This window comes from Myotis daubentonii, chromosome 3 (assembly GCF_963259705.1).
Source record: "Myotis daubentonii chromosome 3, mMyoDau2.1, whole genome shotgun sequence".
NCBI classification, from domain to species: Eukaryota; Metazoa; Chordata; class Mammalia; order Chiroptera; family Vespertilionidae; genus Myotis; species Myotis daubentonii.
Genome location: NC_081842.1, coordinates 205,795,548 through 205,811,502, shown reverse-complemented (window position 1 = coordinate 205,811,502; position 15,955 = coordinate 205,795,548). Strand labels below are relative to the sequence as shown.

The 15,955-nt window shown below is 44.3% G+C and overlaps 1 protein-coding gene across 3 annotated transcripts; it reads right to left on the bottom strand.

Annotated features, from left to right (window-relative positions):
• Positions 1-2,268: 2,268 nt before the first annotated feature.
• ZNF436 (zinc finger protein 436) lies at positions 2,269-14,668 on the bottom strand. 3 transcript variants are annotated; one of them, XM_059690854.1, is made up of 4 exons: positions 13,672-14,668; positions 12,303-12,395; positions 11,015-11,141; positions 2,269-6,055 (listed from the first exon to the last, which is right to left on the bottom strand). In XM_059690854.1, the coding sequence occupies exons 2-4, from the start codon at positions 12,333-12,335 to the stop codon at positions 4,803-4,805; spliced, it is 1,413 nt and encodes a 470-aa protein (XP_059546837.1). In that variant the 5' UTR covers positions 12,336-12,395; positions 13,672-14,668; the 3' UTR covers positions 2,269-4,802. The 3 variants fall into 3 exon arrangements, with proteins under 3 accessions (XP_059546837.1, XP_059546838.1, XP_059546839.1); XM_059690855.1 differs by lacking the exon at positions 13,672-14,668 and adding an exon at positions 12,949-13,296; XM_059690856.1 differs by lacking the exon at positions 12,303-12,395.
• Positions 14,669-15,955: the final 1,287 nt, after the last annotated feature.

Below are 15,955 nucleotides of genomic sequence, written 5' to 3'. Positions count from 1 at the left end.
GCAGCAGAGGCCAGATCATAGATGGCCTCCTCCCAAGTCACACTGATGGAGTTTCACTGTGTGCTGCCGGTGATGGAAAGCATGAGGAGGTTTTATATAGAACAGTGGCAAGAAGAGATTTGCCCTTCAGAAAGCTCATACTAGCTGCAGTAAGGGAGTAGACTGAAGGGGTTTGAAAACAGGAGGCTCATCATGGGGTTATGTAAGGAAGATGTGGCGTGGTAGTGGTCTGAATAATTGCAGTTAATATTTTGAGCCCTGTTATTTCATTTTTAATCTTTGCAATTCTATGAGGTAGATATAATTACCCCGTTTAATGGATGGGAAACCCAAGGAACAGAAAAGCTAAATAATTTGTCCAAGGTCACAAGGTAAGTGGTGGCAGTAGAGCAAGGTAGGAACATTGGAAAAATATTTAAGAGGTGGTATGGTCGTGTCTAGATAACTATTCAACTCATTATTGATTTTGGGAGGATGGCTACAGGAGCAGGAATTATCAAGTATGATATGCAAGTTTCTAGCTTGGATAACTAGGTAATGAGCCAGTTAGGAAACACAGAAGCAAGTGGTGGTAGTGGAAGAAAGTGGTAGGTTCAGTTTGAGGTTTGATTTTAACGTGCCTGGGTAGTTTCCAAGTGGAGATATCTACAACGCAGCTAGCTGCAGGGGCTGGTGTGAACCTCAAAGTGAGTCTTTGATGTCATCAGCCTCAACCTCTCCCAGAAACAAAATCAAAACCACCTTTGGAAAAGCTGAAAACTATACAAACTTTGAACATGAAGCATTTAGAAAAACTTACTCCAATGGTTTTAACTACAAAACAATATTAGATCATTACAGGGTAGTGTTCTATTAATTTTACTTCTCAGTTATTTTTTACTAATGGCCCTTTACCTTGAAGTCTATAGAGAAGCAGGGCCCAAATTGTCTACACCACTGTCTTTTTCTCCCAGGACATAGGAACTCTCCTTTGTACAGCACTAACTTTTGAAGCACAAGGGAACCATTTAACAAATTATCATTTCAGTAGTCTCAGTGGGGTCCTAATCTGGAAGCACAGCCCTAACCCATCGGTTCTCAACCTGTGGGCCGCGATCCCTTTGGGGGGTCGAACGACCCTTTCACAGGGGTCGCCTAAGACCATTGGAAAACGCATATATAATTACATATTGTTTTTGTGATGAATCACTATGCTTTAATTATGTTCAATTTGTAACAACGAAATTGGGGGTCACCACAACATGAGGAACTGTATTAAAGGGTCGCGGCATTAGGAAGGTTGAGAACCACTCTCTAGCCTCCTAGAGAACAAAGAGGAAATCTGCTTTGTTATAATAGGGAAATATTAACACATCCAATAGCCTTAGAGGGAAGGCTCCAGGTGAATTTCTCCTGGTGAAATGGCATTTTCCTTCCTAGAAATTAAAAATGCAGAACTTGTAGATGGAGAAATCTTTTTTAAAAAATGCTTTGATAAAATTTCTTTTCCAAGTCTAGGCTATGAGATTATTTCAGTTTTTCTTCCATGTTTGTATCTTTGCCCAATGTAAAGCACTTCCACTCCTTACCTTTGCCTAGACTGGCCCTTCATTTAAAAAAAAAAAAAAGTTTCATAAGAGAAAATTACTTGTAAGTCATTTGAAAATTGTGGCCACACCCTGGCAACACATAATCACTGCCTTAGGCAGATGGTGCAACTGTGTCATGAATAGAGAGCCTTTGACTGTTTCTAAGAGGTATCTGTTCTGGACTCCCAGCACAGGTTCAGTAGAAATTGTTTAATAGATACCAAAAATATCTCCTTAAAGCAACAAGGCCTCCTTTCAGTTTTCCTTTTGGATGTGGTTTGTTTGTTTTTTCTTTTCTCTTCTCCAACAAAGCTAATGAGCCAGTCATTCATACCAAATATGTCCATGTTGCCTTGCCACCAGCCTAATCTTCATAGGAAATTGTTCAAGTTTTTGCATCTTCCCAAAATATGGCAATATCCAAAGGCAAGGATCCTCAAACTTTTTAAACAGGGGGCCAGTTCACTGTCCCTCAGACTGTTGGAGGGCCGGACTATAGTTTAAAAAAAAACTATGAACAAATTCCTATGCACACTGCACATATCTTATTTTGAAGTAAAAAAACAAAACGGGAACAAATACAATATTTGTATTTGCATGTGGCCCGCGGGCCGTAGTTTGAGGACCCCTGTCCAAAGGGTTCACCAATGTGTGAATACAATGTACTCTAAATTACCATAAGAACATCTGTACAAAGGAATGAATGTAAAGAATGATTGTGCCCAATTTTAATGAATCTGATAAAAACCCATTTTGTGAATCCGTGCTGGATTACTAAAATAATTCTCAGGTTTTTTTATTTTAAAAATTATACTTTTAATTATAGAATATTGTTAGAATAATACAGATATAGACACTAGGATAACTGACCAATACCATAAGGAAAACTGTTCTAGGTACTTACTTGTTCATTCACTCTCCACAACCATAGAAAACAGGCACAAAGTGTTCAGGGTATGTGCAGAAGCAGCCAGAATCTTGGGAGCAGAAGGCATGCAAAGAGAGTCTGATGCATAACTGCTACACAAAGTTCAACATATGGGCAGCAATTGGTAGAAAAAGAGGAGAAAGAGCTGGTCTGGCCCTTGCCCTTTTAACTTCCCAGCTGGAGTGTACATGTTTGGAGAGATGGCTGGGGTACTTAGGAGCCAAAAGCAGCAACAGGCGCAGTTTCAGGTTGGGGCAGGAGAGAAGGGAAGAAAAAGGGAGTGAAATACAATTAGGTCAAGAAGATGCTGTCTTCTATGGCCACTCCAAAACTGATGCCCTAATGGCTAACAGAAACAGGAGAACTTTGATATTCATTAAAACCATCAGCAACACTGATATGGTAAAGACATATTCGAGTTTAGTCATTAAGAACATGTAAGTCATTCAACAATTAAAATATGAATACCCACAGTCGGCTAGATTTTGTATCGAAAGAAAAACATGCTTCTTGCCCGAGTTTACATTTAAATAGGAGTGGCAACAGAAAGAAAGCTCCTCGGTGGAGTGGTTTTTCATTTTGTTACTTTCGAGGTTGTGTCATTTGCAAGTGATGCAGTCCCACACAGCTGTGGGTCATAATTCACTATAGTACCCGACCCTAGAGACCATGAGCTCTTTAACACCAAGTCCCAAAGAGCTATGGCAAAAGTAGTTTTCAAATGTTACAACTTTCATAATAAAGCACAGTAGAAATAACTTGAGACACGCTAAACAAAAATTTCCGTGAGTCCCATTTCCTGGGCATCAATTTTCTTCCACTCACACCCCCAAGTACTTGGATAAGCACCAACATTTGGGATATTTCTTAATTCTTACTTGGGCTGAGATAAGGAGAACTGACACTACTGGGCTTACATTGGGTCAACTCTTATTTTAACCATTTATATCTGTAGGCTGACAGGATGAAAATACATTCCTATAGGCTTATTAATTCCTTGTTACTAGCCCAAAGAGACGTTCACTCTGAGAACAGGACAATCAGTTATCTCCCACAATTGACTGATAAATATAAACAAGTGTGTAGTTCTGTACAAAGACAGATCTTACAAGAGTGCACATTAAAGCATTAGTGTTTAAATTTTTTCATCATAAAGAATGAAAAAAAACATTCTTCAATTGGAGTGTGTCTGTAGTTCTGTCACACAATCAACATCACCCAAGAACATGCTAATTCTGTGTGAATTCAGTTTCTGCTATTGGAAAAACCACAGGAATACACATTTTACTGTACATACACATGCTCTTATGCAAGCTAAGAGAAACACTGGGATGTGGCCCTTATCAAATCCTAGAGTTAGCAGTATAGGGAGGATTGATCTTAAAGGGTAGAGGGGAAAGTACACAGAAATGACCTGTGTTCCTCGGGAAGGGACTCTGTGCTTCCTCCCCTGAAATTGTCAAATCCACCTGCTCCTTACACTCCACCAACACTTATGGTCCTATCTTTCCTTGAAGATATTTTCCCTACAATGTTCCCTAGAGTGATTCCCCAAAGGAAATTAATAAATTCCGAATAATGGCAATAAAAATAGTGGGCATCACTTCCTAAAGTCACCACCATTGATGAGTCCTTGTCCCCAAACCTGTGTTTCATTTATCCTTGCAATCTGTATCTTCAGTTAGCTTTCACAAAGATGCAAGCTTTTAGAAAGTTAATTAGAAACAATGAGAAGGAAAAATTTTATGATCATTGCCTTCATCATGCAGAATCCAGCTCTCAGGAAGTCAGAAAGGTACAAGTGCATGAGCAACTCAAGGACAAAGCCTTTTGAATGGTAAGATGTGTGTGCCCAAATACTATGGTAAGTGAATAAGTGTGGCAGTTCAGGCAGTCTGTCATCTTTCTCCAAAGCAGCTGTGACCACCCTATTACAGTCCAACATTTCCCCTAGCACAGTTTTTTGAGCTAAGGCAAGGAGAAATACCTTAAAAAATTTACTCTATTTCCAGTCCTGAGCATTTACCAGCATTTATTATCTAGACTTCAGAGTTCCAGTTACTCATGGGGCTGATTTCGATGAAGTACTTCATTGAGTGAATAAAAATCACTATTTTGGAGAGGGAATAACATTCCCAAAGCCGTGGGTGAGAATTTCAAATGGCTTGTCTTCTTTGATATTTTAAACTGTGGCCTACAACAAGAAAATTCGGTATGGTATAAGAAACTCAGTCTTAAAAGAGCTCTTTGATATCAAATAAAATTGTACCTTCAAATGAATTGTTTCTCAGTCATAATTACAGGACTTAGTCAGTGTGAACTCTCTTATGTTTAATAAGAGCTGAGCTCCGGCTGAAACTCTTTTCGCATTCAGTACATTCGTAAGGCTTCTCTCCCGTGTGAACCCTCTGATGTGTGATGAGGTTGGAGCTCTGGGTGAAACCTTTTCCACACTGCACACATTCATAAGGTTTCTCTCCTGTGTGGGTTCTCTGGTGTTTAATTAGATCTGACCTTTCACCAAAGCTTCGCCAACACTCATTGCACTCATAGGGCTTTTCTCCAGTGTGAATTTTCTGGTGTGTGATGAGATGAGAACTCCGGCTGAAGCTTTTCCCACAAGCATTACATTCATATGGCTTTTCCCCAGTGTGGGTTCTCTGGTGCTGAACCAAGTGTGAGATGCGGCTGAAATTCTCTCCACATTCATTACAGTGGTACGGCTTTTCTCCTGTGTGGGCTCTGCGATGGCGCACAAGGTCAGAGTTCTGACTGAAATTCTTCCCACACTCATCACACTTGTAGGGCCTCTCTCCTGTGTGGACTCGATAGTGTTTGATGAGATCAGATCTCTCACTGAAACCTCGCCCACATTCATTACACTCATAAGGCTTCTCACCTGTGTGGGTCCTCTGGTGTTGAGCTAGGTGAGAGCTCCGGCTGAAGCTTTTCCCACACTCCTCACACTCATAGGGTTTCTCCCCACTGTGGGTCCTTTGATGTTGGATTAGGTGAGATAGACGGCAGAAACTTTTCCCACATTCGTTACATTTGTGGGGCTTTTCTCCAGTATGGATTGTTTGATGCTGGATGAGATGAGAACTTCTTCCAAAACTTTTCCCACACTCATTACAGTCATAGGGTCTCTCTCCAGTGTGCGTTCTTTGATGCTGAATAAGGTGTGAGCTCCGACTGAAGCCCTTTCCACATTCATAACACTTATAGGGTCTGTCTCCAGTGTGGGTTTTCTGATGTCGATTAAGGTCTGAGATCTGACTGAAGGCCTTTCCACAATGAGAACATATATGATATTGAATACCTGTGTGAATTTCTTTGTGGACAAGCAGATCCGTGACTTGTTGGAGAGGATAGCTTACCCACTCTTCTGCTGTTAAATCTCCCCACTGTCTTTCTGATCTATCCCTGCTTTCAAAGGCCTCTTCATTTTCAGGATTTTCCTCTGTATTCCCAACAGGTCTTTCAGATGCTGTCCCAAGTTCTATATCTTCACTAATCTCTTGCTTTGGATTCACCTCGTTCTCACTCCTGATCTCAAAATCTGTAATAAAAAGTAAATAATAATAATAATACTGGTAAACACACAAAGAATTACCTACTACCAGTATGTACCAGGCATTATGTTAAGTTCTTTACATGCATTAGTACCTCAACTGCCCTGAATCAGGAATTATGATTTCCACTTTATAAATAAGAAACCTATATCCTAGCTGGTTTGGCTCAGTGGATAGAGCATCAACCTGGGGACTGAAGGGTCCCAGGTTCGATTCCAGCCAAAGGCACATGCCTGGGTTGTGGGCTCAATCCCCAGTAGGGGGCGTGCAGGAGGCAGCCAATCGATGATCCTCTCTCATCATTGATGTTTCTATCTATCTCTCTATCCTTCTCCCTTCCTCTCTAAAATCAATAAAAATATATTAAAAGAAAGAAACAAAGAAACCTAAGACTGAGAGAAATGACTTCCAAAAGGTCATACTCATTAAAAAATTTTTTAAAATAAAAACTAAAAACAAAAGGCTATACTCATAGATACAGAGAACAGACTGACAGCTGTCAGAGGGGAGAGGGTTTGGGAGACTAGGTGAAAAAGTGAGGAGGGGCCCTAGCCAGTTTGGGTTAGTGGATAAAGTGTCAGCCTGCAGACTGAGGAGTTGCAAGTTTGATTCCGGTCAAGGGCACATGCCTGGGTTGCGGACTCAATCCCCTGTGAAGATGTGGAGCAGGCAGCCGATCAAAGATTCTCTCTCATCATTGATGTTCCTATCTCTCTCCCTCTCCCATTCTCTCTGAAATCAATAAAAATATATAAAAAGAAAAAGGTGAGGAGGGGATTAAGCAGTATAAACTGATAGTTGCAGAATCACCACAGAGATCCGAATTACAGCCAGGGGAATATTGTCAATAATGTCGAGATAACTGGGTAGGCGGCCAGGTGGGTGCTTGGGTCAGCGAAAGGACCACTCTGTAGAGTGCATGGTTTTTTGGCTACTTTGCTATACATCTGACACTGCTGTGGACCCTGACTGGTTTGGCTCAGTGGATAGAGCATCAGCCTACAGACTGAAGGGTCCCAAGTTCAATTCCAGTCAAGAGCATGTACCTTGGTTGAGGGCACATCCCCAGTAGGGGGTGTGCAGGAGGCAGCTGACTAATGTTTCTCTCTCATGGATGTTTCTAACTCTCTATCCCTCTCCCTTTCTCTCTGTAAAAAAAATCAATAAAATATTTAAAAAAACAAAACAAAACTGCTGTGGAATGGTATTGAATTTAAACAGTAGTTGGAAAAAAACACACAAAAGGTCATAAATGGTGGAGCCAGGATTCAAATTCAGGTCTGTCTGATCAAAGTTCATACTCTGTATCAATACAGTTAATGGTTCTTTATAAAAACTGTATAGATTCCTGGTTTCTCAAAAGGAGAAAACCAGCCTGGCCAGTGGGCTCAGTGGTTGAGCATCCACCTATGAACAAGGAGGTCACGGTTCGATTCCCTGTCAAGGCCCAGGCCCAAGTTGTAGGCTCGATCCCCAGTAGGAGGCATGCAGGAGGAGCCAATCATGATTCTCTCTCATCACTGATGTTCCTATCTATCCCTGCCTTCCTCTCTGAAATCAATAAATATGTTGTGTGTTTTTTTCAAAAAAGGAGAATACTGGAAACTCTAAATTAGAATCTCTAAGAGCCAAGAACCTAGATATTTTGTATGTGAAGGCATGTATGTATGTATATGTGCTTGTTCTTAACTAATCAAGCCTTCGTCATTACCATTATATAAATTTACTAAGAACCTACTGGGTTAGCATGGATAAAGTGAATTTTTATCTATTTCTTTCAAATCTTAGTTGACAGAAAAAGTGACTGCCAAATGCTACTTTCTAGGGGCCTTTTAATGAAAATGGGTGGGAAGATTTGAGAACGCAAAAAAGATGCCTAGCTTAGAACATTCCTGGCATTGACTAAGCATAGTCTTCAAATGAGAATCAAAATATATAACCACTGTGTACAAAAAAAACCTTTCTACCAGACACTGCATTTTCCAAGTTGCATTTCTTAGTACATTCTTCAGAAAGAGGTAGGTATGCTGAGAGAAAAGGGTCCCAAGGATAAATTACTTTGGTAAATGATGCATGCAACAACATCTCAGAAATTCACATTGCCTGATAACATAATAAAGGCTCTAAAGAGTCTTGAGGTAAAGAGACCTTGTTAACATTATTCCCACTTATTTGGGCAAATAATTTTTTTTTTTTTTGTGCTTCCATGTTTCCATCCCTAAGTGTTCCTTGGACTCAACCTTAGACATATAGATTCATATTTCTTTGAGATTCTCATTTCTAATTTCTGTTGCGTTAAGTGGAATATTTGGATAACAGACTGCAACAGATCTGGGTAAATAACTTAATTTCTAGTAGCTTCCTAAAGGAAGGATCCAAGAAACTTTGAATATCAGAGAAAGGCCAGTTAAAAAGAAAACGTCTTGCCGAAACCGGTTTGGCTCAGTGGATAGAGCGTCGGCCTGCGGACTGAAAGGTCCCAGGTTCGATTCCAGTCAAGGGCATGTACCTGGGTTGCAGGCATATCCCCAGTAGGAGATGTGCAGGAGGCAGCTGATCGATGTTTCTCTCTCATCGATGTTTCTAACTCTCTCTCTCCCTTCCTCTCTGTAAAAAATCAGTAAAATATATTTTAAAAAAAGAAAAAAAAAGAAAACGTCTCACCCTGGCCAATGTGACCAGTGGTTAGAACACTGTCCCACACACTGAAGGGTCCTGGGTTTGATTCCTGGTCAACGCACATACCTAGGTTTTGAGTTCAATCCTTGGTCCTGGTGCAAACAGGAGGCAACCAATCAATTTTTCTCTCACACACTGATGTTTCTCTCTTTCTCTCTCTCTCATCAATGAAAAAAGCATATCCTTGGGTGATGATTAAAAAAAAATAAGAGCCGAAACCTGTTTGGCTCAGTGGATAGAGTGTCGGACTGTGGACTGAAGGGTCCCAGGTTCGATTCCAGTCAAGGGCATGTACCTGGGTTGCGGGTACATCCCCAGTAGGGGGTGTGCAGGAGGCAGCTGATCGATGTTTCTCTCTCATCGATGTTTCTAACTATCTCTCTCCCTTCCTCTCTGTAAAAAATCAATAAAATATATTTAAAAAAAAATAAGAAGAAAACCCTTTCTATTTGCCTTTTCTCTGGAAAAGGCTATAGGGATAAAAAATTAGTCCTCAATGAGTGGCAGATGACCTAGTGAACCATACATGGTTGCTAACTTCTGTTGAGTCTAAACACAAGACAACATGAGTCTAAAGCAGCGGTTCTCAACCTGTGGTTGGAAACCCTTTGGCGGTCAAACGACCCTTTCACAGGGGTCGCCTAAGACCATCCTGCATATCAGATATTCACATTACGATTCATAACAGTAGCAACATTACAGTTATGAAGTAGCAACAAAAATAATTTTATGGTTGGGTCACAACATGAGGAACTGTATTTAAAGGGCCAGAAGGCTGAGAACCACTGGTCTAAAGGCTATCCAGCTCAAGAATATACTGTTTGTTCTGGTTACACTCAGACCAAAGGATAACTAAGAGAACAGACAGGTTTTGGCCAGTGTGGCTCAGTAGTAATCTCTATCCCTCTCCCTTCCTCTCTCTCTAAAAAAAATAAATAAAAACATATATTTTTTAAAAAGACAGGTTTGCAGACCATCAAAAAAAACTAGCTTTCTTGCCCACCCGGGGTGGCTCAGTGGTTGAGCATCAACCTATGAACCAGAAGGTCATGGTTCGATCCCCAGTCAGGGCACATGCTCAGGTTGCGGTCTCAGTCCCCAGCATGGGACTTGCAGGAGGCAACCGATCGATGATTCTCTCTCATCATTGATATTTCTTTCTTTCTTTCTTTTTTTTAAATATATTTTATTGATTTTTTTACAGAGAGGAAGGGAGAAGGATAGAGAGCCAGAAACATCGATGAGAGAGAAACATCGATCAGCTGCCTCCTCCACACCCCCCACTGGGGATGCACCCGCAACCAAGGTACATGCCCTTGACCAGAATCGAACCTGGGACCCTGGAGTCCGCAGGCCAACGCTCTATCCACTGAGCCAAACCAGTCAGGGCAGTATTTCTATCTCTCTCTCCCTCTCCCTTCCTCTCTGAAATAAAAAAATATGTAATTTTTAAAAATTAGCTTTCCTCAATAATATAATTTGCAATCTAATTTAATAGCTTAGGATTTTCCTGGAACAACATTTGACATACTCAAAATCTATGATCAACTCTGAAACATCTCTAGACTAGCACCTACTCCAGATGAAGGACCTAAGGCAAAGCTAAGGCTCCAAAGTCAAAACAAACACAGAGAGGTGGCTTTTGCCCTCCCATTAACCCAGGTCAGAACCCCCCCATCTTCTGATATGCCAAGGTTGCAGGTTTGATACCTGGACAGGGTACATACAAGAATCAACCAATGAATGCACAAATAAATGGAACAACAAATCGATGTTTCTCTGTCTCTCTCTTCCTCTCTCTCTAAAATCAATAAATAAAATTTTAAAAATAGACAATATGACTCTGAAATTCCCACTCAAACATTTGTCTGAGGAATCAAGTCAATATCCAATTAAGTGCTTTAGCGTTGGTGGTATAGTGGTGAGCATAGCTGCCTTCCAATTAAGTGCTTTAAAAATCAAACAACTTGCCCTAGCTTGTTTGGCTCAATGGATAGAGCATTGGCCTGCAGACTGAGGGGCCCCAAGTTCGATTCCAGTGAAGGGCACATGCCCTGGGTTGTGGTCTCAATCCCCAGCAGGGGGCATACAGGAGGCAGCCCATCAATGATTCTCTCTCATCATTGATGTTTCTCTCTCTCCCCCTCTCCCTTCTTCTCTGAAATCAATATAATGTATATATATTTTTTTAAATCAAACAACTAGGTTGTGTTGAAAGAGCTAGTCTCAAAATGTGGGGTGAAGAATGATAGAGAACCCTTACTTACCTAATGAGACAACATTCCCATAATTCTCCTGCATAACATCCCTGTAAAGGTCCCTTTGCGTAGGGTCCAGAGGTCTCCATTCTTCCCGAGTGAGGTACATGGCCATATCTTCAAATGTCACCGGTGCCTGAAATCACACAATGCTTCTCCATTACTTGACATCTCATAGATTGGTACCAGTTTTTCTCCTTGAAATTACAGACACAGCCGAAACCGGTTTGGCTCAGTGGATAGAGCGTAGGCCTGCGGACTGAAGGGTCCCAGGTTCGATTCCGGTCAAGGGCATGTACCTGGGTTGTGGGCACATCCCCAGTGGGAGATGTGCAAGAGGCAGCTAATCGATGTTTCTCTCTCATCGATGTTTCTAACTTTCTATCTCTCTCCCTTCCTCTCTGTAAAAAATCAATAAAATATATTTAAAAAAAAAAAAAGAAAAGAAATTACAGACACAGCTAGAATTATTGAGGAGGCAAAGGGTATTAAATCTGATTTATAGAGTCCAAAGAAGAAATGAACACGCTAAAAAGAGATAAAGAAGAGAGCAATTTACAAGCTAATTGCTCTGGTCCAATGGCCAGACAACCCTGCCCCACACGGGAATCCTGTACTTTGCTCAGAACACATCTAGCACCCACATGGCACCACAACTTTACTCACAATGTTCCTCTTTTCCTGGGATATCTTTCTCAAACCAGAAAAATCCTATTATTCTTTTTTTATTCCAGATGAGGAAAACCACTGACAAATATTTAAGTGACAACGGGTTTTAAGAAATAAAAAGAATGTAAGGAGCAAAATAAGTTATGAATGGAAGCGCTGGCCCTCCTCCTCCAGGTATCCTACTATTCTTTTAGGTCCTGTTCCAGTACCAACTATTCTTCGGTGCCCCCCATCCCTCTGCTTGGCTCCACTCCTCCCTCGGACCCCTCAGATAGAATTAATCACTCCCACGCCTTCCTTCTCACACCAACCACTTCGTTCCTACAGCAAATGGAGCTCTTATCACGTTGTATCACGGTTAACCGAATGCATCTGTCTCCCTATAGATTGTGAGCAGGCGGGAGAGCCCGTTTCATCCATCCACCTTTTGTCTCCCCGGCATTTAAAGGCATGCAGCAGGTGTTCAATAAATGCTTGTTTGTGGCTAAACCGGTCTGGGTTCCTGGAGGCACAATACCGAAGCGAGGTAATTACTATTTCCAGGGAATTTCCCACAGGGATTTGCAAAGAAACGCCGGGACCAGGTGGATAAGCAGAGGCAGGGTCCGCGAAGCCACCCCCGGCTTACCTGGGACCCAGCCATGAGCAGGGTGGCTGCCATCTCGGGCTCAAGGATTCGCCTCCCAGGAGAAAGAGCAGGAAAAGCAGCTAGCAGACAGCACTAAAGGAGGCGAAAAGCAGGGCGTGAGGCACAGAACACAGGCCCTGCCCACTCCCCAGGGCTGGAGTTCTGGCCGCCGGGCGGCTAGGGAGGGCCCTGGACCCGGGCAGGGTCACTCTCCTCCTTGACCCTCGAGCGCGACCCGCCCTCCGTGTCTCCGCCACCACGGGGTGGAGGCAATGCCGGGATTTAGCAGGACAGGACAGCTCCCTGGCTCCGTCCCTCCCGCCGGGGCTCAAGCCGCTGCTGTCTCCGGGAGGCGGCTCTCAGCCCAGCCCACAGAACGCCTCCGCTCTTCCATCTCCAGGATGAGGCCTTTCCGGAAGCTGCCTCAGCCAATCAGCGAGCGAAGCTCGGAAAACGCTCTACCAATTACAAGCCGAATACTAGGCCCGCCTCTTGTAACAAGGCTGGACACCTCCATCGCGCCTGCGCCTGCCCCTGCGGCCTGCTGGGAGTTTGAGTTCCATTCTGGCGTACAAAGGCCACTCAGGGGCCAAAAGCCAAGGAGGGAAAAGAACAAAAGGGTGAAGGAAGGACCGCGTTCTCCTACTCAGGACAGAGTATCTTCTGCTTTCTTCTGTCGGAGACAGCAGCCCGATTAAGCAAGGGAAGTTGCCCTGCTTCTCCTCACGTCCCTAGAAGCTTATCGTGGATCAGACCTTAATTGCGACGTCTGGCCTAATTTAGGTGCTGGCCTGTGTTGGGTTCCGCTCGGATTAACACTCATCTGACAGCCGGGCCTGAGAGGAAAGAAGCAGCCGCCCACTCCCCGGGGAAGATTCAGCGGCCTCGCAGGAACTTTGAGCTCCGCCCACGCACTACATGTCCCAGCAGCGCCTGCGGCCTTCGCACCCTGCTACACAGACTACAACTTCCAAGAGGCCCCGCGCCGCCGGGGAGCTAGCGAGTGTGGTGGGTGGCTGGACAGGCGGTGTCCAAGCTCCATCGCTATTAACCCTGTAGGGGAGTCTGACTGCGTCCTTCCAAAGAGGGCGCCCCTGAGGGGCGGGCAGAGTTGTGGCTGGCAGAGCGGGAAGCCAAAACGCTGAGCGAATGTGGGGGATAGGGCGTGTAAAGGGAGCGAGCCAGGCGCCAGCGCTGGGCAGAACCGACCTTATCGTTCCGAAGGCTGCTCTGCTCAAAGGTTTCCTGGCCGCCTTTGACACGGACCGGCCCCTGAGGGCCTGAGCCGGGCGGGCCCTCCACATGTTAGCAGTCTCTGATCGCTGAAGATAGGAAGCCGAAAACCCGAGCTGAGAACGAGCAGACTTACCTCCTGGCCCGCGAAAGGTCCACTAGACCGCCGGCTCCAAGATCCGCGAGCCCCCAAACAGATTCCAAATCCGCAGGCAGCGTTCTTTGGCCGCTTCAGGCGTTCGGGAAGGTTCTAGAAATCACGACTGGCAGATTTCCGGATTCTCTCAGACCTGCAGGTAGATCTCGAATCCGCAGGCTTGCAGGCAAAGCCCAGAGATCCCAAAGACTCGCACAGATGCCGAGACCTCAGACGCTCAGGCTGCTCGGAAACCACAGGCTCACAGGCAGGTCCCTCAGAGACCACAGGAGCTGGCCAAGAAACACCAGCAGCAGCTAGGCTGCATGCAGCTGGGTTTCTTCCGAACGGAAGGACTGGCCCCCTTCCCCTTCCCCAGCCAGGATGAGAAAATTAGACAATGGGAGCCCAGCACGAGGAAAAGCAGGCATTCTGCGTGGAGAAGCGCCCTGAGCTCGCTGTAGCCTTGGAGAGGGAAGTGATGGAAAAAGAATATAGCAGCTTATTAGGGACTCCCACCCTCTTCGAGTTATAAATATCCCCAGAACCTTGGCCATGTGCCCAGAAGCCTGTTGTCTCTCACTGTACGGGAGACTTCTCTGCCTGCGCTGGGAAAGGGGCTTTTCTTTTGTTTTGCAGATACATCTACCCACCGAGTGACTTGAATTTTTTTCCTCGAACATGACTCCAGGCTATGCTTTTATTAGTGAGTGTCCTGTTCCCACCGCCCAGTTATTGATGGTTAAATTACTCAAGTGTCTGAAAAGAACTAGGACTCTACCCAGCCATGAGGCAGACTCTCCCACTCCACACCCCCAACTGTGCGGGGAGGAATTCTTTAGATACCACAAAATCGTACCATCTTACCCCACCTAAAATTGATATGGATACGCCACACACACAAAAAGTTTTAAAAAAATGGAATCACAGAGGGTCCCCGAAAGGCAGTCAAGGTCAGACAGACCTGGGTTGAAATCCAGGCTGTATATCCTTTGAAAAGTCACTTAATCTTTCCAGGCCCATTTCCCTCTCTGTAAAATGGGGTAATCACACCCAAGGTGATGGTGAGCACTGAGATGACTTAAAGTGGGCACTCAGATGACAGCTGTGGGTGCAGGGAAGACTTCCAGAAAGTGAGCACTTTCTGTGGGTATTTTCATTGGCTCAGAAAAACCTGGGAAGTCAGAGTGGCTCCATAGCTGTGAGGATCGGCTGGTGACCTTATTCTCACATAATGTTTCTGCTGGAAATCCAGAGGGAACTCCAAGTTGGACCAGTTTGGTGGGTTCAGACAAACTGGTGAATTGAGCCCAGCAGAGCAGAGATATTTGGAGCTGCCAGGAATCCAGCAAGTTAAGGCCTCACCCTTAGGAAAAACCTCTGGGTCAAGGGAGATGGGTTCATTCTTTGGCTGAATACTGTAATTGCAGGTTTCTAACTGGGCCTAAGGTGAGGTGAGCTGGGCGCCCAGCCCCTCAGCCCAGCAGGGCTCCCTTTTCATCCCTTCTCTGACAGATTGCTTTGTAAACTTCCTTAGGCCTCTTCTTCCCCCTTGCTCCAGGGCTTTAAACACTTCTTTGTCCTCTGCTGTTTCTTTTAGTCCTAGGCCTGGCTGGGGGCAGGGCGACTCTCTAAACCCTGCTTGGCTGCTTGCCTCCTCCTGTGAGTAAGTGCTTTTCTCTTTCTTCACCTGGGACCCTCCAGAGGGTGGAGGAGAGAGGCTGAGAGAGATGGAAGGCTGACTTCTTTTGGTGCCCCTGGGGTAGGCGTGGGGTCGGGGGGAGTGGAACAGGGGGAGGAAAGAAAGTGGGTGAGGGGCTTCCTGTTGCAGCCTTCAGCGGGACTCTGAGGGTTGGGTCACTGGAGGAGGAAGTGACTTCCTGCCTCATTGTTCAGGACTTCATTGTTTCTCAGGAATATCGTATGTGGGTTTTCAATAACCAATTCGGAAAACTGTATGTGTCCCATCACTTAGCAAACAATGAGCACCTACTGTGTGCAGAGGCAGTAGCACAGCCTATCACCAGGGGAAGGGTCCAGGAGAACCATTTGTCCAGGATCTCCAGATGGAGTTATAGGTTGTCAGATCCACTGACCAGTTTAATCCAAGACGCTCCTAGTATATCTTTAAGCTTGTTTCTTATTAATAGGCCACAGTGCCTATGGAGCACTGTAAGTTATTATGCTTTAATAAATCGATAATTGTGAACCGCACAATTATGTTGTAATTTTTTGTATTAGAAGCATTAATGTGTTAAACATTGAAGAATATGCCTTAATATTT

Bases quoted from the DNA above. Each gene is read 5' to 3' on its own strand.
- ZNF436 (XM_059690854.1), bottom strand. From the start codon at position 12,335: ATGGCAGCCACCCTGCTCATGGCTGGGTCCCAG. The intron at 11,142-12,302 runs GTAAGCCGGGGG...GTGTGATTTCAG, and splicing joins TGCTCATGGCTGGGTCCCAG to GCACCGGTGACATTTGAAGA. The intron at 6,056-11,014 runs GTAAGTAAGGGT...TTTTTATTACAG, and splicing joins TGGGAATGTTGTCTCATTAG to ATTTTGAGATCAGGAGTGAG.